Source organism: Prionailurus viverrinus, chromosome E1 (genome assembly GCF_022837055.1).
Source record: "Prionailurus viverrinus isolate Anna chromosome E1, UM_Priviv_1.0, whole genome shotgun sequence".
Taxonomy (NCBI): Eukaryota; Metazoa; Chordata; class Mammalia; order Carnivora; family Felidae; genus Prionailurus; species Prionailurus viverrinus.
Genome location: NC_062574.1, coordinates 23,579,933 through 23,600,888, shown reverse-complemented (window position 1 = coordinate 23,600,888; position 20,956 = coordinate 23,579,933). Strand labels below are relative to the sequence as shown.

Sequence of the window (20,956 nt, the reverse complement as noted above, 5' to 3'; positions counted from 1 at the left end):
CAGGGTGTGTGTATGTGTGTGTTGATGCTGGAAGAAAGATGCTCTCCAGTAACTGCATTAAAATCTGGCTCCGGTGACAACTATGCCACTTAAAATAGACCTCTCGGCTGAACTGTGTCAACGTTTCACATCCTTGCAGATGGGCAGACGTTAATATCAGTCACAGTGCTAAAGCTGTGGAAAACAGCACAGAGTGTCCACTCTGATAAAAAAAGTTTTCGGATGTCTTTGGCAACTGGAGTGCACCAAAGCAGTGAGTCCTCCATCAAAGAAATTGTTTTTTAACAAAAGCTATGCCTTTGCTCTACACAAAATGTCCTAAACCAAACCTCCATAGAAGTGACCATCAAACAACAATGACTTCTTTTGTTGAAACTTGGAACCATGTCATCCGGTTCACTGCTCCTAATAAATATGACAGCATAACTCATCAGGGACTTGGGAGAAGTGTAATTAGTTCTTCCCTATTCCACACTCCTCACAAACTATTGGGAACCATCAGATTGCCCCTGCTCAGTCACAGTGCTGCTTTATCTTTCTTCATTTGCCATGTAGGTTGTAGCTTGCTTCTCTGTGGAATAATTTTCTAGGCTTTTGGCCCGTCTTGACAAGAAGCCATAAATATGCCGGTGGTTACATATTTATATAAATTATATTTTCTAGATTTTTATCTGGTCCGTGGCAGTGGTTTCATCCAAATTCTACCTTGTTTCTTCCCAGTCATTCACTTTTATAAACATGTACTACAGTCTAAATAGGAAAATTAAAATGAGGTTAATAGTTTGGGAAATCAGAGGAACCCATAAATGAATGCTGCATCAATTAGCACATGATCGAAAAGCAGTGAAAAGAACAAAGCAATTCGTGGCTGTGGAGGCTATGGCTTCTCTAGTATGAAGGCAAACTGTAAGTCCTGTAGTCTTTGGATAAGAGTCCAAAAATAACCACTGTACTACAGTAAGAGAACACTGGGTGACAGATGTTCTTGGTAGGAAAGTTTCCGGCAGAAATCCCGGCCAACACCACTACTGGGATGTAACTAAGCATTCTTAGTACTTAAGAAGCCTAACACCTTTCTAATCTAAATGTCAGAGTTTATTAGCTGGTCACAAAAGGAAGGCGTATGACCTAGAAGGTGTTTGTTAGGGGAATTTCTGTGGTGATCCCCAGTGCAGGGCAAGCATTTCAAGTTTCTATAATGTAGAGGCCCTATAATCTTACCAAAGCTTAGGATCACACAAGTTATCAAAAGGCAAGTAGAAGGCATCTTTAAACAAGACATAGGTACATGCATACAAAATATTCAAGTAATTTAGAATATGCAACCTATTTAGAGTGTTAACTAGTAGTCACAGGACAAATAAGGCACGGATAATAACATACCCTGTGCCGCCTCTACATTGAGCACCTCCAGACAAAAATTAAGTTACACCCTAAGCCATAAAACGTCTAAAAGCAAAACAATACCAAAAGAGAAAAGCGCTTATTCACCGCCACTCAGGCAGCGGGGCGGGAGCTGTCGGCACCTCACGCAGTACGGAAAGAAGTAACCTTGGTTACTGTTTCCAAGGACACTGGACTCTGGCGCGTCAGAGCCGAGATGTAGAGGAGCGCAGTGTTGAGTCGTCTGAATAAACTTGCACACGTAAAGAAAGTGCAAGGGTATGGCTGCACACTCTGGAAATCCTTACTGGTGGTATGTGAGTGAACATTTCCACTACTAAACAGTATTTTTCATAGCAAAGCCTTTTGGCGACTGCTGTATATGCCTCTAGCGCCTCCCATGGAGTGACCAGACCTGCCGTACCTGGTGAGGCCGGCAGTGATTATCCTTGCGCTCTGCAACCTCTCTAGGAATGGAACCATTCTGGTTAGCAGGTGAGCACACGTTAAAAATGTCATTGACACAGGCCATTGCGACAGAATAGCAGCCCATATGGCATTTCCAGAAACTGTCTCAGCGCTGTGAATCCTGTCAAACTGGGAGACATTCTTAACTGCAAACAAAGGCAGATTCGGTCATCCTGCCCTACCAGACGGGTCAGAGGCCCGCTTCAGTCCTGGCACCGTGATGAAACTCTAGGTGCTGCTCAGGCTGAAGTGGAGACAGGCCTCAGGGAAGCCTGAGGACCCAGCCTGATGCTGTGGGTACTAAGTCAGGTAGCCCTGTGGAGGACAAAGGCCCTGAGGGTAATAACTCAGGCTGTGTCAGTCACCCAGCTGGAAGGGAATCTGGAGAAAATGAGAAGCAGACTTATCTCGTCAACACTTCCCTGTGCATTCTGGGGCCCAGCAAGGTAAAGCAGAAGCCTCATCAACAGCTGTTTAACAAAAACGTCCTATACCTTCCTTGGAGAAGACACCGCTAAGGGAATAGAACAGGATCCCCTCAAGTTTAGTGCCAGGAAGGGAAAACCACCTACTTAATTATGTAAAACGGCAATTTTATACCCAAAATGACCTTGTTCAGTTCACAAATAAAAACTGACTCGAGGTCAGAGAGCCTAAGTCACACAACTTGCGAAACACAAGAGTCAAAATCTCTTTGTAAAGCACAGAATTTACAAGTCAGAGACGTGTATGTCCTAGGTTGGCCTGTTCTTCCCAGGGCTTCACAGCTTCACAGTCCTTAGCCACTTCGCTTTTTTTTTTCTTTCTTTCTGATTTTATGCATTCAGTTCTAAGCAGCAAATTCCCTACACCAGATAGCAAGCATGAGCCTTTTCCTTCCAGAATTCCATGCAGTTTTTGAACACTTTGCTTCCACTGTTTCTAAGTCATGTACCTCAACCATAAATATACATACATCTGTTTGCCTCAGTAGGCCAGGAACTCCACCTTCCAACTGTGAATGAATTTTCAGGTCTCTCACATAATACTGTGAAGTCAGGCAGTACTGGTCCCTATGCAGTCATTTCTGGACATTTGGACAAAGGCCACTGCCAAGAGGTTTCATCCAGCTGCCTTTCCAAAACTTGTCTGCAAAAAATACCACGTTCACAGTCTTTGAGGTAAAAGAAAGTTTTCAGTGAAGGCTCCGAAAGGGGAAGGGTGTTTATTCATCCTGATACACAAAGATTTGGGCCTCTGTCAAAATGAACATTCAATCCATTGCAAAGTGCCCAGGCGTGTTTTGAGAAAATGCCTTCTTGAACGCTGATAGTTTGAGAAATGAACAAAAGAAGAACTGGTTCAGCTGTGACCGCAAAGTCGGTAAATCTGCCCTCACCCACTTCCATCGTCTGATGGAGATGAACGGAAGTTTTTCGATAAAAAGAACATCAGTTTAGTCACAATGTCCCCTTTTTATTCATTTCAGATATCAACAAGCTACATGTGGGTAAATGCATTCTACTTCACAGGACAGCAGGGTTCTAGATAGAAGCGAGCACTGGCTCAAAACGTTCTTGCCAATTCCAATCCTATTACAATTTATTTTTCTTCAAACGTCAAAATGTCAATTCTTCACAGTTTCAATATACGGCAGCAGCAAATGATTCCTTAAAGAAAATCGTGCCATATTTTAAAACATCTTAGCAGAACTAGAGAGAAGTTAGCAAACTTCTGGTGCCACATGCAGTTTGGGCAGGGCAATTTTACCTCAAATCCCTAAGACTTGTGGTGGGACCTAGGGGACAAATGTCTGCAGGAACGACTGGGAGCTCGCAGCTTCTTTCTCACCCCTGACCGTGCAGGGAACTCCTCCTATAGCTTCGTGGAAGCGAACTGCGCAGTCCTGCATTCTGTTCGTTGGTCCCTGTCTCTTCCTGGGGTATGATGGGAAAACAGACCCAGTAGGTACTTCAAAGAGGTACTTTTCAGAGCAAATCAGGCAGGATGAGGCCGGGAGGTTTTGGTTCAACACAGTTGATCCAGAAGTTGGCACAGCTGGCGTGATACTGGTGTCCTCCATATGCCAGCTTGAAGCTGTCCGTTTCGGAGTTGAATGCCTGCCAAAAATAAACAGATATGTGGGGCGAGTCAGGCTGCTTCTGCACCTAAGAGCTGGTCGGCACCCTGCACGCATCCCTCGCCAGGTCACAGAGGCTGAGGCCACACTGGCACACACACAAAAGCTGAGCAGGTGGCTACAGGGGTTCAAGTGAGAAAGTTTTTTGCTGCTAATTAAAGGCATAAAAAAATCTTTACCATTAAACCCAGTTTCAGCAAAAGAAGGCCAAATGGTTCATAGCAAAGGCAGACCGAGGCTACGGGGGGTTGCGTGTGGGGGTGTTCATGTTACGGGGAACTAAAATAGCTGTGGAGGATTTTTATCCCTCGTTGTGCCAAAGGGAGCCCTGCCCTCAGGCTGGCACTGAATGATACGTACAGTCCCTTCCATTTCTGGGGCTGATTACAGTCCTCTCATGGAAAAAACAAAAGATTAAAAGCTCTCAGGGTCGAATGCCACTGGGACCTGATAACGGAATCAACGTAATTAAAAAGTCCAAATAGGTATAGGATTTGTAAAAATAAAGACATTGAACAGGTCAGAATTACTTCCAGATGACTAATGCTTACAGGTAAGTCACAGCCAGCCAGTCCTCACCTCAGTTCCCTGGAGGGTGTCCTAAAGCACTACAAGTAAACAAGTAACACAAACTCTAAACCCCAATTTGTTTTTGATCACTGCCAAATCGTGACGCTCTCTGATCTCGCTCCATGTCACAACTTCCAGTCTTCCAGAAGTTGCTCATTCTGTTACCTTGTTCATCACAGAGGGAAAAATGACTTGTAACACCAGAAGCCAATTACAAGAGCTACGAACATGCAAACAAGACAAGTGGACCCACGCAGACACACTAGCTGGTCAAATCAAACAGACTATGGGAACAGACAGTAAAGGGAGGATTCATGGTCACAACAGTTCAGGATGGCAGTGGAATCATCTGATTGGCTTTCCACACTCAAAATTAAGATGGAGATGCTAAGATCGTGTATAACTGGTTCATACTTTTTTGGGATGTTCTTCTGCAGGCTTCTCTTCTTTCTGAAATAACGTTGAAACCATAAGGTCAACAAAATTCCCAGGACAGGGCCTCCTGCCCCCAAACAAAGCCTTACAGGCTTCACCTCTCTCTACCACCCCACTGTGCACAGGTCGCGGGCACAGTGCAGACAGCATTCTGTTAGAGAGGGAGGAACTACCTCCATTCACTCAATGGCTTCCCCTACTGCCCTTTTGTAAGAGTACATGTACTTCCGTGTCAGACTTCAGGGCTTTATAAAAATCCCCACCTGTGGTCGTAGACCTTGCAGTGAAGTGGGCTGGATGGGGTCATCCCCAGGGGTCATGTCAGGGAAGCGCTGTGCCATCTGCAGGGGGAAGGTGTGTCACTCACCCGGCTTCTGGAGTCCACATTTAAAAGGCACACCCCACAGGCAAGTTCCTGAGCATTTTTAATCCCAGGCCGTAGCATACAAGAGGAAAAATCCAGTGAATTCTCATCGGGCTAGGAGAACAAGACAAACAAGTAAGGACTCGGCAATTCCAAATGCTGCTGGCTTTACTCCCTGATCACTCATCCCCAGTAGGTCCAGCAGCAAGTGAAGTAACTTCTAATACCATCGATACAATTGTTCAATTTCCCAAACATTTACTGAGAGTTGCTGTGTTCTAGGTGCTCGGGACACTAGCATGAGCAAAACCCGGTACCCGTCCTCTGAGAACTCACAGTCGAGGGTGGGGACAGGCGGGTAGCAGGCAGCACAGGGCCACAAGGACTACCCCAGAGCACATGGGCTGGGCGGCACTTACTCCAACCTGAGGGGAAAAGAGCTGGATGACAGAGAAAGCTTCCTGGCACTTACAAACATCCTGAGTCTTGACAGGTAGATGCTAGGTGAGGGAACGGGGAAGGGCGAGGTAAGGGAGGGGACGGTATTTATTCTGTGTAGAACAAGCAACACAGGCAAGGGCAAGGCCTCTAAGCAGAAGACAGAGTGTGGGAAGAACACTCATAAGCGTGTGGGAGCCGTGCTTATGAAAGGAGGGAGGAGATGGAACTCCAGCATGAAGGTCTTGGAAGGACTAGAAGAGACTGTATCTTGGGAAGCCATTAAGGGTTCTGACTGGACCGGGACAGGATCAGGATTGTGTTACGGACAGATCCCTCTGGGTGAGGTGTGGGCAATGAACTGTGGATGGCAATCCTCAAGGCATGCACCTCAGTTACAACGCCACTGTAAGGGGTCCGGGAGACAGTGAGGAAAGTTAGAAGTAGGGAAGTAATGGCGGGGGCCGGCCACCTGAAGAAGCCCGGGTCATGTGTGGGATGTGCAAGGAGGGGTGAGGCTTAGGCAGCTGGGAGGGCTCGGCATAGTAGGCATGCGAAAGGAGACCCACATTTGGGGCTGAGGGCTGGGAGGAGTTCGGTTTGGTCTAAGTGGAGTTGGAGTTGTGTGGGGGCAGCCAAGTTCCGACATCAGAGAAGCAGGAAGACAGATACATGGATGGGCCTACTGCTCAAGGATGGACGAATGAGGCATTATCAGCTAGAGAGTACATACACATACAGCTATTATCAGTGAAGCCCTTACTTGCCAGGCACCACGCTAAGCTCTTCAGGTGCATTATCTAATTTCTTCCTTACAACAAATCTGTGGAATATGGGGTAAGAGGGCAGGCCCCAACTTTGGAAAGCTATCAATTTTTTTTTTAATTTTTAAAAGTTTTATTTATTTAAGTAATCTCTACGCCCACTGTGGGGCTCGAACTCACAGCCCCGAGATCAAGAGTCCAACGCTCTACCAATGGAGCCAGCCAGGCACCTGTGGAAAGCTGTTCATTTCTTAAAAGTTAAAATACGTATCTACTATATGAACTTATATGCAATTCCACTCCTTGGTATTTATCCAAGAGAAATGAAAACATGTTAACAAAAGTTTGCACAAAAAGTGCTCATGGTAGCTCTATTCACATAAGCCAAACTGGAAATAGCACCTATCTATAAATAAGAAAGTGAGTTAAAAACTCATGGTATATTAGTACAATGGAATATTACTCACTGATAAAAGGAACCAAATGGATACATGCAACAATGTAGATGAATTCCCCCCCACCCCTTCTTAAGTAAGTGCCATGCCCAACGTGGGTTTTCGAACTCACCCCCGTAAGATCAAGAGTTGCATGCTCTACCAACTGAGCTGGCCAGGGGCGCCTTTTTTTTTTTTTAATGAATTTTTTTCTTTTTAGATGAATTTTTAAAACATGTGAAGAAGCCAGACAGAAAAGCACATATATATTAATTTTATATAAAGTTCTAGAACAGGAAACTCTCTGATGACAGAAGTCTACGGAAAATGGTGGTTATTTCTGGAATCAGATCAGGACAAGAGGGAACTTTAGGAGGTGATGAAAATACTCCATACATCGCTGGGGGTGTGGGCTTACATGGCTAAATGCATTTGTCAAAACTGATCCAACTATATATTTAAGATCTATGCATTTCACTGTAAGTTATCCCTCAATTACGAAAAGCACTTGAATTACAAAACAAAAACAAAAGAAGGAAAAAAAAAAGTTTCAGAAGAGCTGTATATATTTTTTCAAGATTTTCTTTTTAAGTAATCTCTCTACACTCAACACAGGGCTCAAGGAACTCACAACCCCGAGTTCAAGAATTGCATGTTCCACCAACAGAGCCAGCCAGGCGCCCCAGAAGAGTTACATTCTTAGTGTACTAAGTTTTAGATATACCGGAACCAATTTGTTTTGCTTATATATGCCCTAGAGCAGAGGCTTCTCACTCTTGGCACCATTGACATTCTAAACTGGATAATTCCTTGTTGTGAGGCCTGTCCTCTGCACTGTAGGATGTTTAGCAAGACCTGTGGACAATTTGGGGGCAAAATCATCCCCTTCTTCCACTTTCCAAAAAAAAAAAAAAAATGACTTTCCAAAGAGAAAGAAACGTGCACACATACAAATACACACACACACACACACACACACACGCGCGCGCGTGCGTACATGAGCTTATTATAAATTCTTATTGATATAAAGACTGAGTAGCACATAATTTACAAATAATAAATACACAATTATCTTTACTGAAAATTCCATATAATCCTTTGATTCTCACAGTGCTTTCTCTGAAAATGTCTGCCCAATCCTGGGATCCACAGTCAGCCTGTGCTTGCTCTCACCAGAGTGTGGATGCTGTAAGTGCAGGCTGGTGTTTCTCAGTGAAGGGCTAAGACTGAAATGAGGCAGCACATTTCAGAATGTCCCCCCTCTGTCAAATACATGAGTGACTATGTTGAATTGGGTAACTGTTCTCAAACGCTGGAGAACATTCCCTCAGCTTTGTGATGTATTCACAATACAATGGCTATAGACACAGTATACTTTGATGTCTGATCTGCATTATTAACATCTGCTCGATAACCTTCATAAGTCTAGACAATCAACAGTACAACAAATTAAGCACTGATCTGTAGCAGTTGCGGATTTCCATGGTATAAAAATACTCCCACCACGGCTGATGTCAAGGCACCAATGTGAGGTCACTGAACCTGGCACTGGGAAGGGATGCTGACCAGGGTGACCAACTTCCTAGTTTGCTCAAGACCGTCCCAGTTTCAGCTCTGAGAAAATCCCTCAGCTCTAAGCAAACTGGCATCAGGGGTCGTCCAAGGACAGACACAAAGAACTGCTAAGGACTAAGCAGGTAGAAAGGAAGTGAGGATGGGAGTCGGTAGGAACGAAGTAAAAGGATCAAACAACTGTCCTATCTTGAGGACCTGAAACAAAAGCAGCGTAAGCCAAGCATAAGCAAGTTAGAGGGTTACCAATCTGGGTTCAGACAGGTCTGAATTAAGAGGGCACAGGTACTGCGGTGTGATGTGATCACGTGAGTGGGTGGCCGAAGTGCCATGGAGACAAGGGTCCCGGAGTCCAGGGGCCAAGGATCCGGGAGCCCGGCATGTTGGCTGGTTTGTCCTAAAGGATACTGATGTGACCCAGGATGATGGCAAATTCCTGCCAAAATAATGGCCACATTTTCTACAATTAGTTGAGGCTGAACCACTGAGGAGTTATTATTTTGTATTTGAAAAATTGTATTATTTTTTCCCTAGGAGAAAAAAATGGGATTCTCCCTATAAAAGTGTATAGATTATATATGATGTTTGACCGTTCCTTTCTAATTTGAAATAATAACCATGCATTAGGTCCACAAACCTTTTTTTTTTTAAGAAACAGATGATATTGTTTACTTGTTTGTTTGTTTGTTTAGAAAGGGGGTGGGAATCTTAAGCAGGCTCCATGCTCAGTGTGGAGCCCCACTTGGGGCTCAAACCCACGACCCTGGGATCATGACCTGAGCTAAAATCAAGAGCTGGATGTTCAAAAGACTGAGCCACCCTGGTGCCCCACCCCCCGCCCCCACCCCCCCACAAACCTTTCTTAAACTAACTTGAGCTGCATTCAGATCACACCTAGGGAAGGAAGGACAGACAGTTCTCAAAGAAAGAAGAGGCAGATGTTTCAACTATGTGCATGAGGACTCTGACCTTGAAGTGAATCTACATGGTCTTAACCAATCCAGATGATAATCCAACGCCCCCCCCCCCCCACTTTTTCCCCTTTTTTCTTCTCTAGTGCAATCATGACCAAGTCTGGTCAACCCTAGAGGCAGCTGGTGCTATTATTTGTTTGCTGTCCCATTCTGTCACCATTCTGTTAACAGTTTCATTGTCTTACCTGCCTTCCTCAGTTGCTGTTGGGACCTTCAGAGATATATAAAAAGTGCTCTGAGGGACGCCTGGGTGGCTCAGTCAGTTAAGCGTCTGACTTTGGCTCAGGTCATGATCTCGCGGTTTGTGAGTTCGAGCCCTGTGTCGGGCTCTGTGCTGACAGCTCAGAGCCTGGGCCTGTTCGGATTCTGTGTCTCCATCTCTCTCTGCCCCTCCCCTGCTTGCTCGTGCTCGCTCTCTCGCTCTTTCTCAAAAATAAACATTAAAAAAAAAGTGCTCTGAAATGCCCTAAGTGATAAAAATTACTCACTTTGACAAAATCTAAAAAGCTTTTTTAAGAGGTTAAAAACATAGCAGCACTTCCATAAACCTACGTTATAGATATTTATCATGTTACTGAATAAGGACTATTTGAGAAATAACTAGAATCTAGGAAAACTCTGAATCTTGAAATCAATCCAATACCAGCCCTTTAGGTATCTGTTTGACCAAAGGCATAAGGAAAACGAATGAAAAGGTCATTTTGTAATCTCCCGTAAAAATCGTAAGACTCTGCATAAACTATCCTGTGGTCAAATTAATCTTTGAAATGATAAAAATTAACTTTTATAAATACACTGCCATAACCCGGGGGGGAGGGGGGGAAGCGGGGGGGGGGGGGTTGGGGGAGGTTGCCGTAGTACACAGTAACAAAGTGACACCAATTCTCGGCCATAATTCTTTAAGAAGGTACGCCCTCTACAGGACATTTTAAATTGAACATCATCTACATCAGTTAGCAAGTGTTTCATGCATTTAGTAAAGTATTTCTAAAAGTAGTTCTATTACAAATGACTGCATACACTGAGTCCCAGAGTCAGACTGGGATACATAATCCTGAATCTTTAGCCAATAATAAGTTGCTAAAATGGTGTCCAAGAAAATCATTATTGAAGAAGAAGAATTTGGTAGTAATTAGTGTTCTTTACAAACATCCTCATTATAATTCTTCTGGACAAATGGTAGGATGGGCCTTTCCGATCCCCTTAAATTGTGCAGAGCTGCATAATTTGTACATGTGAGTCACATGAGGCACTTCTGGGAGGAAGCCTTTAAAACCGATGTGCTCTTTGTCATGTTCCCTTGACCCTCTCACAGGGATCAGCTATGATCCATGTGGTAGAGGCTTTGTCAGCTAGGTCCCTGAGTGAAGGACCCGTCCACAGAGACCCCTCCAATTTGAGATGGACATGTAGCAGGAGCAATACAGCTCTACTGTGTTACATCACTAAAACTGGGTTGGGGGAGTTGTTACTGCAGCATAAGCCAGCCTAATCTGATACAAAAAAAACTATCTGGACACAGGTTCCACAAGTAATTCTAGACTTTTGGTTTGGGTTACAATGTAACCATCTGGATTCTTAGTTGCAATGTTTTGTCTAATTTTTTCTATAGCTGCTATAACAAAGTAGCAAAAATTTAGCTGCTTACAACAACACATTCTGTTAGAGTTCTGCAGGTCAGAATTCTAAAATGGGCTGGAAATACAGTGTACTTTCTGGAAATTCTATGGGAGAATCTGTTTCTTTACCTTGTCTAGCTTCTAGAGACCACCTGTACATTCCTTGAATCAAGGTCCCACCTTCCATCTTCAAAGCCAATAGCGCAGAATGTGCCAGTCTTTCTCTTTGCTCTGTCATATCTCTATTTCTCATGCTTACTTCCTGCCTTCCTCTTTGTGAGACACTGGGCCCACCCAGATAATCCAGGATAAATCCCCTATCAAAAGACCCTTAATTTCATCACATCTGTAAAGTCCCTTCTACCTAAGGTAACAAATTCAGGTTCCAGGGATTAGGATATGGTTATCTTTGGCAAGGGAGGGGCACATTATTCCATCTACCATATCACCTTCTGTCAACGAGGACAGCCATGCAGAAACACAATGAAGATTCTGTCTCGGGGTGCCTGGGTGGCTCTGTTGGTTAAGCATCCAACTCTGGATTTCAGCTCAGGTCATGCTCTCATGGTTCATGGGTTCAAGCCCTGTATCGAGCTCTGTGCTCGTGGTGCAGAGCCTGCTTAGGATTTTTTCTCTCCCCCTGCCCCTCCCCTGCAAACACACCCTCTCTCTAAGTAAAGAAACTTAAAAAAAAAAAAAAAAAAAAAAAAGATTCTGTCTCTAAAACATTGTGTGGCACTGGCAAGATGACAAAAATGTTATTATTACTAAAAATAAACTGATCTCCTAAAATGCCACAGCAACACGAAGTATATACTCTGAAACTCACTGCTTATTTCACGTTGAAAGGAAGTACAGGTACCGAGTAGGTTAAGTGTCTGATTCTTGGGTTTTGGCTCAGGTCATGATCTCATGGTTCGGGAGTTCGAGCCCCATGTCAAGCTCTGGGCTGCTGGCGTGGAGCTTGTTTGGGATTCTCCCTCTCCCTCCCTCTCTGCCCCTCACCCAATTGTGAGTGCTCTCTCTCTCTCAAAATAAATAAATAAAAACAAAAAACAAAAAAGAAAGGAAATAAAGGATTATATTATACTGAGGATAACAGTGACATCAAAGCCTGTGTGATTTTCAGTGGACTAGAGGTCAGGAGAATAAGATCGCAGTCTCTTTTTGGAGATTTTATATGGCAAAAGTGGATCAGTTTTGTTTTCCAGGGATGAATCTCTCTTTGTTCCAAACCTACTGAACTTCAACCCTTAGGCAACAATTCACTCATCTCCCTGAAACTGGTGATTCCCACCTCCCGAGAAACAACCAGTACCTTCAGTCTGTGCCCAGAGGAGATGTACTTGTACCACAAGGGGGGGTTTTGGTCCACGATGACATGCGTGCTGCAGGGAAAGGGAAGCAGGAAACTTTGCACTGTAACTTCTAGCTTCAATAAATATCAAGGAGCCACGGTTTGGAGTTTAGGATTGTGTATTTTGCTTTCCTTAGCCCAAGCATTACTACTGTGATGTAGCACTAATATTCTAGGACTTTTTCACCGAAGAGAGGCAATGCGGTCACTTTTTGACGGGAACAGTTTCATGATGTCTTCATGGAGGAAAAGCATCCTCGAAGCTGGCACTGACACAATAGGAAAAATGGACTTTTAAAACTACAATACACATTCAAATCCCTGCTCTGTCAGTTTCGGGCAAGTTTCATCTCTGAGCCCCAATTTCTTCACCCGTAAAAATGGGGATTATACTACTGACCTTACAGGATTGTTACCAGGATTAAATGAGAATGAATGTCAAGAATATGGCACAATGCCCGGCAGGATCCAGGTGCAAATAAACTATTATATTACTGGAATCAAAGAGCCTGGCACTGGCAATTTGGTTCATTAAGGAACTTCAAATTCTACCTAAAACGAAGCAGTGATATAAAGAGTTAAAAGCTTCCACCACAACATCAGCCACACCCCTCTCTAGTGACTTCTCTGCTCCCAGAGTCCCTGGGGCTTGCAGTTTTGCTGCAACTAAGTGAACTCCACACGTGTTGGTTTGTGTCATTTACATTCACACATCTATCTATTTTTAGGGTAAAAGCTTCTTTGTGACAAGACTTAGACTTCCTCTGGAGACTATGCTATTCTTCAAGCAGCAGGCAATTCAAGTAAGTTTTATAGACCAAAGACCTATCAGTTATCAAGAGAAAATGACACGGTATAATTAGGAATAATATCTGAGCAGAGAATGGTTGTTCTTCTGTCACAGCTAATTCGGTGAAGAAAGGCACTTATAACTGGAAAAGCATGGGTAAATACAACAATGAATACTCAGCGGTGTTCATATACAATTTGAATGCATTCCTGTGTTGTGTAGTTGCAGACTAATTAATCTCTATACTGTAATCCAGTATCTAAAAAAATGTCAGGTAAAATCACTCACCAGACCCTGATGCTAGATATGAAAGTTCCTTAGGGGAGATTGAATGAGAGGGCATGAATGCCTGGCAACTCTTCCCATTTACCTCACGTTCTGACACACTGAGGGATTAAAATCACCATATGTGAACAGGGCAACACTTCCCAGGTTAGATGGGTAACCAGACCCAACAGGCTTTCTCCAAGATCACAAAAGCAAATTCTGTTTGTTTGTTTGTTTGTTTAAGATTTTATCTTTAAGTAACCTCTACACTCCATGCGGGGCTCAAAGTTACGACCCCGAGATTGAGTTGCAGGCTCTAACGACTGAGACAGCCAGGTGCCCCTCTATGGTTTCTTTAAAAAGGTCTGAACAAAACTAACCCTTGGTATAAAAAATCAGAATAGGGATCACCTCAGAGTGGAATGATGACGAAGAAGGAGCACAAGGAAACCTGGAATGATGGGATATCCTCTAACTTGTATAGGGGCATTGGTTACTGTTGGTTATTATTTGGGGTATGCACTGAATGATTTAAGTAACAAAACTTACTGAATGATACAACTGAGCTTTTTGCATTTTCCTACAGGAAGGAAGGCAGGAAGGAAGGCCTGGAAGGGCAGAGTCCAGAAGGCAAGCCTTTCTCATGAGCAGCGGTGGCACTGTGGGGAGCTTGGATGTCTAAGAAGTTGTACAAGAATGAAACTAGCTTCCACCTCACCCAGTGGCAGCAGCTACCTCAAGAAGGAAACACAAGATAGCAAGCAACTCAAGCCAGGATTCTCCTCAATTATCCTTTGCCCCAAACTGAAAAGGATTAATACATAATGAGCTTGGTTAGTGCACTGGGTCTTTTGTGATAATTTTTCTTCAAAGAGCTCATGGCAAAGAAAGAAGCTTTGCTATCGTGGCCATTTTTTTTTCTACCAGCGCTAGAAGAGAAGAGATGGGTGGCTGATTTGAGGGTCTGTATAGAAATCTAGTTTTCAAAGCATTGTACAATGAAAAAAATTAAAAGCTTTAATTATAAAAGAAAGAAAGAAAGAAAGAAAGAAAGAAAGAAAGAAAGAAAGAAAAAACAAAGAATCTTAAAATCTAAATGGAAAAGGGGAGGCTAATCTTAAGCTGGTTTTTAGTCCTGGGCTATAACAACAGGGAGGAAATGTACAGAAAAGAACTTGACTCTTTCTATCAAGTTGCTGCCAGGAGAGATGCCTGGTGTTTCACCTCATCGACTAAGTAAGTAACAACCCTCTTTCCCCAGAAAGGCTTTTGCTCATCTCTGGTTTTACCCACCCAGCTTGCCCATTTCAAGGAGGCAACAGAGTATAGTGGGGGAGAAGCAGAGGTCTTTTACATTGAATCCAGGTCTAATACCTTGGTGCCCCCATTTTCTTCATCTGTAAAAGGTGAAGAATAATAGTATCTACCCTCAACACTTCTGTATTAAGTAAATTATACAATATAAAGAGTTAAGAATAGGGTACAGCACATGGTAAGCACTCAGTAAAAGTTGGCTAATGATGATGAAGATATTTAGGCTTTTACCTGGTTCATACCAGCACAAAGTTAGGAAGCAAAAGATGGATGAATTAGGAGAGAACCAGACACGTGCTGACCTCTAGACTGCTAATGCTTGGTCTTATACATCTTGTTGCCCTAAAAACATGCCACGAATGAGTTTTGAGGTAAGACCTCTGTAAGACTGGGTACAGAGGCTCCGATGAAGCAAAGGTAACAACACACTGAACTCTACGATCAACAACTGGTAACAGAGCCTCCTCTATTCCACAGCCACCCTTGAATACGTCATTAATCAACCCACTTTATTTGTAGCTGGAGCTTAGAAATATTAAAAAACCCATGGTTTCATCATCCAAGCACAACCCTGTTGCCACTCTGGCACATTCCCTTCCAGCCCCATAGTAACAATTCTGTGTTATTTCAAACTCTGTGTTCCTTTAAAAAATGGCTGCACAACATCCCAATATATGATGCTTCACACAATTTACTTGATTGACCCTCTCGAGTTCTCACTTTTACAAAGAACAACTTGTGCATTTAACTTGCTTCTTTTTGTGAGCTTGTATTAGAACTGCTGCCTTAGGAAGTTATTCTGTAAGTGAAGTTGCTGAGTTAACTACTCAGAATGTGAGTCCTTTTATTCATTCAACTTTCATTGGGTATTTATGCAGTGCCTGGCACTGTGATCAGACTGAGAATAAAACGTGGTCTTGGTCCTTGTCCTCAAGGACTTCACAGGTGGGGGTGGGGGTGGGAAGTATGTTGCTAAATACCCTCTATATAGGGTGGTACCAATTTATGTTTTCTAGTAAACAGTCCCCATTTTACCACATCAACACTATTAGGATTCCAATAAACAAGCCAAACAAAAACTGGGTTTACTATTAGGTAAAAAAATGAAATCTTGCTTGAATTGAATTAATGTTTACTGGTTAGCTGTGCCTCCTCTTGTATGAATCACTTCATGGTCTTGCTCAGCTTCTACGGGATATTGGTGTATTTCTCATGGATTTGCTATGTTTTCTTTATGGAGCAAAGATGTGAGCCCACCATTAGGACGCACTGCCGTGCTATTTCCTAGTTTCCCGTTTAGTCTATTTTTCCACACTTGAATGACTCTCACTAATTTGTACTTGGAGCTCTGCAAATTGGCCTATACTGAGAGATTTCATAAGAAATGACTTAGTGAAATCTATTGCTTCATCTGCTGAAAGGATGTTGAGGATAACACAGGTTACATTAGTTTCCTCTTTACAAGAGCCCCCAAAAGAAATTTCTTTCTGGTATCAGTACCAGGAATAATTATGTGTCTCCTGAGTAGTGGGTTTATTTTTATGTTATGAACACAGTGAATCATGGAACTCATTGTGTCTTCCTTACCCTTCCTAGAAAGGGTAAAGTCAACTAACTACCGCTCACCACTAGCAAATGTAAAGCACTTTTTTTTTTTAATTTTTTTTTTTTCAACGTTTATTTATTTTGGGGACAGAGAGAGACAGAGCATGAAGGCGGAGGGGTAGAGAGAGAGGGAGACACAGAATCAGAAACAGGCTCCAGGCTCTGAGCCATCAGCCCAGGCGCCCCTGTAAAGCACTTTAAAAGCACTTCACCTTCTCTCTCTTCCTTTCTTTTCCCCCCATTTCATTTTTCTTATGCATTTATTTAAAAAATTTAAACCAGGGGGCGACTGGGTGGCTCAGTCGGTTAAGTGTCTGACTTGGGCTCAGGTCATGATCTCACAGTTCATGAGTTTGAGCCCCGCATTGGGCTCTGTGCTGACAGCTTAGAGCCTGGAGCCTGCTTCGGATTCTGTGTCTCCTTCTATCTCTGCCCCTCCCCCACTTGTGCTCTGTCTCTCAAAAATAAATAAATGTAAAAAAAATTTTTTTTTTAAATTTAAACCAGTTATTAACATTATGAGGTATAAAAGTTTGAAAAAATTGGAAGGGTCAAAAGGTATAAAAGAAAAAGTACAAAGTCCCACAAAACACTGTGTTAGAACACCAAGAAATAAAGGACACAGTCTGGGGGCGCCTGGGTGGCTCAGTTGGTTAGGCGTCTGACTTCGGCTCAGGTCATGATCTCACGGTTTGTGAGTTCGAGCCCCACGTCGGGGTCTGTGCTGTCAGTCCAAAGCGTGGAGCCTGCTTCAGATTCTGTGTCTCCCTCTCTCTCTGCCCCTACCCCACTCACACTCTGTCTCTCTCTATCAAAAAAATGAATAAACGTTAAAAAAAAAAATAAAAAAATAAAAAAAAAAAGGACACAGTCTGGCTTTTAAGGGGCAGACAACCAGGCAAGAAGCAAGCACACGATTACCAATAAGCGCAGTAAGTGCGAGGACAGAGAGAAAGGCGCTGTGGACACACACCGGAAGGGCGTTGAATTCAGACTGAAGGGCTCTCTGGAATGACTTCTGGGGAAACGATGCAGAGGCCAGAGGGAAAAGCAGTCTAACAGAGAATGAGAAGCAAAGGCAATCCAGGGGATAGAAGAGGCCTTATACACTGAGCTAAGGAGCTGAAACTTGATCCTGAAGACTATGGAGAGCCCACTGCAAGATTTTAAATGGGATTTGAATGACATGACCAGACTTGCATTTCAGAAAGAATGGGCTAGAAGGGCGTGCAGAGTAGATTACGACAGGGGATAACAAAATGAACCAGCAACTCCAGCTATGCGGTCAGAAGTGATAAGGACTGGAGTGATTGAATGCATTAACAAAATAAGGTTCCCATTTTTATTACACTTTCTAGCCATTATTAATATGTAAGAATGCTGTGAATTTTTGCCAAACTCAATAAATTTAACCTCTTGAATTCAGATTTCTATAAATATTTCATATCACCAAACAAGCATAATTTTATCTCTTATTTTCAAATATTTATATTCCTTATTGTACTGGCCAGAACTGTATTTTTTTTAACAAATAATGACCCAAACTGTAGAAACTGAAAAATAGTCCAAGGGAACAAAACAGAGAATTTGGCAATGATTTAAACTCTTTAAGAACTTAATACCGCAAACCAGAAACAATGAACACTGGGGAGACATGTGCTGGGACAGCTACTCCCTGCCTGGCTGTGGGCACAGCTCAGGGACAACTGCTACCTACCACGTGGCCGCAGTCCTGCTCAGATGGGCCACCTAGTTATATGTAAGGAAAAAAAGAAAGAAAATGGAATAGCGTATTTCTTCCAGCTGTGGAAGGAAGATAAATTTCTGACTTTTGTGAAATAAAGGATATTATCAGAGAGACAAACTGAATGGTGTGAATATATAAAAATAAAGTAGTTTTACCCAATGAAATGGAAAACGAAGGGAACAGGTGACGAAAATAACTGATATAAGCTTTCCCATAGATGTATGTGTGTGCGTGTGTGTGTGTGTGTGTGTACATCCATTACAAATGTGAAATACGTAAGGTCAATAACCATATCTCATTGAACATATGGTCAAATGGCCAAGACAGGTAATCAATTTACACGTAAAGGAAACAGAAAGAGTAAATTATCATTTGGAATACTGCACAGCCCCTACAAAATGAAAGACCTATAAAAACACCGTTAGGGACTCAATATACCCTTGCTAAATGAAAAAGCGGACAAAGAAAGCTAGAGCACAGTGTAAAGAAAAGTATGCTTGCATGTGGCTGGCAGCACTGCCAACTAGCCTGAGCTCTCTGGAGAGCCACGCAATAAAAGAAACAGCTACATACGAACGTACGCGCATCCGTGTGCAAACACACACTCCGACCTCTTAGGTCTTGGAGGAACTATATCCCTGAAAGGACACAGAGTCATTTGTTTAACGATACTCAGAGTAGAACCATTCAGAACAGGAAGAAGTGGAAATAATCCACAGACCTAAAAAACGGAAAAGGCGTTTAAGAAAGTCACACTGAACAGTTTCTAAAAAGACACATGCAGGGTCATAAAGAACTAGAAGTGTGAACAGAGGAACTCACATTGATGCTTTGCAAAACGTGCATATACGCATGTGACTTAAGAAGGATGCAGACAGGGAGCCTGGTTGACTCAGGCAGAAGAGCGTGTGATTCTTGATCTTGGGGTTGTGAGTTTAAGCCCCACGTTGGGTGTAGAGATGACTAAATAAATGATCTCTAAAAGAAGAAAAAAGAAGAAGGATGTTGACAGAGTGAATGTCCTCCTACAGTCTTATTTTATGGAGGCCCACAGGCCTTTGTGCAATCCAGAAGCCAAGCTGGTGCTACTCAGTGAACCACACAATTATCTCCGTCCTTTAACGTAACACAACCCAGCAGGCACCTCACCGTCACCCTTCAGTCAGGGCCACCACAAGAACGTACACTTTGCTTTACCACTGAGGTTTCTGGAAAGGAAAGCAAGTGCTGAACATCTAACGGGCTTACCGTGAGTGTGGCCAGGGACATAAAGCCAATGAGGTTATTCCACACTTTATCGATGTCCTTCAGCAGCTGCTGGAGTTTCTCACTGCACACCGCGGTGGCTTTTATCCCCAGCTCCACACGCTTGGTCACCCTGTACACCTCAACAACACCTACAGAGTGAGAGAGTGGAGTTGGGCGCGGGCAGTGCAGAGAGGTGGGCGGCACAAGGCGGCACTACTGCGTGCAGGTATCTTAGCTGGAAATATGGATTGTTTCTCAATAGACGTGAACTTACCACTCTTTGGGACCAGTCCACCTCCAGTGCTGCAGGGTAACTTACTGGTAAGAGCATAGCCTATAGCTACACTACCTGGGTTCCAATCCCAGTTCTGCTGCTTACTAGCTGTGTAACCCTGGGCCAGTCACATAACTTCTCTGAGCCTCACTTTCCTCATCTGTAAGATGGGGATACTAAAAGCACCTCACCAAAGAGGATTAAATGGGTTCATACTGTAAAAGGCTTAGAAGAGTGCCCATAGAACATTAGGCACTATGCAGTATTAGCTCATTTTCTTTCTGGCTTCTTTGTAAGCCCATCTGTTTAAGTTTGGGAAATCCCATTTAACTGGCTGAAAATGGGAATATCAAAAGCTTAAAAGAATCTGAATGTCAGTATCGCCACAAAGTAATTAAGAAACAACTCACTTCTCCGAATGCCCAATGATTTACAAACCCTGTGGCTTCACGCATCTTTTATAAACCTAACAGAACACAGGACGGCTCTTTTCCCGTGGTCTCTGAATTGCGGCTGAGTTCGTCAAGCAAGGAGGACAGGTGCCAAGTATCTTCACATTCTAAGGACGGTCACCAGACACGTCCCCAACCTTTACCTGAGCCTCTAGAAGCGAGGACTGGAGGAGTTGTCTGCAGAGCAGTACCTCATCAACCTGTGTACAGCCCACTGTGGCTTTTCCTCTTCTTTCCCCAGAGGAAGGGCAGGAGTCACTGCCTATCCTATGCCAAGTGAGGGGACTTCTCAGACAACCCCTCACAGACACTAGGCGATGTGTGCAAGGAAAGACAGGTGCCCTACCACCTGGTGTGTTCCCGCAGTAGAGCCGTGGCCGTCTGAGCAGGAAGGAGGAACAAGAGCACGGCAGTGGAACTGCAGGAGAGACCACGTTTCCCCCCCCCCCCCCCCCACTCATCCAGCAGGTATTGGTGAGGGACTACTACGTGCCAGGCGCTCAGGTACGTATTACAGACATTCCCAGGGGACAAAACAGACCAAATCACTCCCTTCTTAGAGGTTCCTTGCAGGGGAGGGAGACAGATAACAAATAAGAAAAGGTAAAATATACAAGATATTAAAGCTGACGGGACAAAAGACAAATCAAGCAGAGAATGGGAGAGGAAGGATGAGGGTGGGGTTGAGGGCACAGTTTTGAGAAAGAGAGGTCAGGGAAGGCCTCCCTTAGCGGGTGACACCTGAGCAGAGATGTGACAAAG

General features: G+C 43.5%; 1 protein-coding gene and 1 long non-coding RNA gene across 13 annotated transcripts in view; one reads left to right on the top strand and one right to left on the bottom strand.

The window, feature by feature from the left end:
• Positions 1-1,077: 1,077 nt before the first annotated feature.
• Positions 1,078-20,956, bottom strand: part of SYNRG (synergin gamma) — an 86,851-nt gene continuing 66,972 nt past the window's right edge. For 8 of the 12 annotated variants that reach the window (XM_047833604.1, XM_047833609.1, XM_047833610.1 and 5 more), the window contains 4 exons: positions 19,469-19,617; positions 5,343-5,453; positions 4,955-4,990; positions 1,078-3,950 (listed from right to left, as the gene is read on the bottom strand). In XM_047833604.1, the coding sequence (XP_047689560.1) occupies positions 3,819-3,950; positions 4,955-4,990; positions 5,343-5,453; positions 19,469-19,617 (428 nt within the window). In that variant the 3' untranslated portion in view covers positions 1,078-3,818. The other 4 variants (XM_047833606.1, XM_047833612.1, XR_007146999.1 and 1 more) reach the window with 3 other exon arrangements.
• On the top strand, positions 1,791-14,247 carry LOC125151994 (uncharacterized). The gene is made up of 3 exons (XR_007147000.1): positions 1,791-1,878; positions 13,226-13,300; positions 14,141-14,247. It is a non-coding gene; the product is annotated as an uncharacterized LOC125151994 (long non-coding RNA).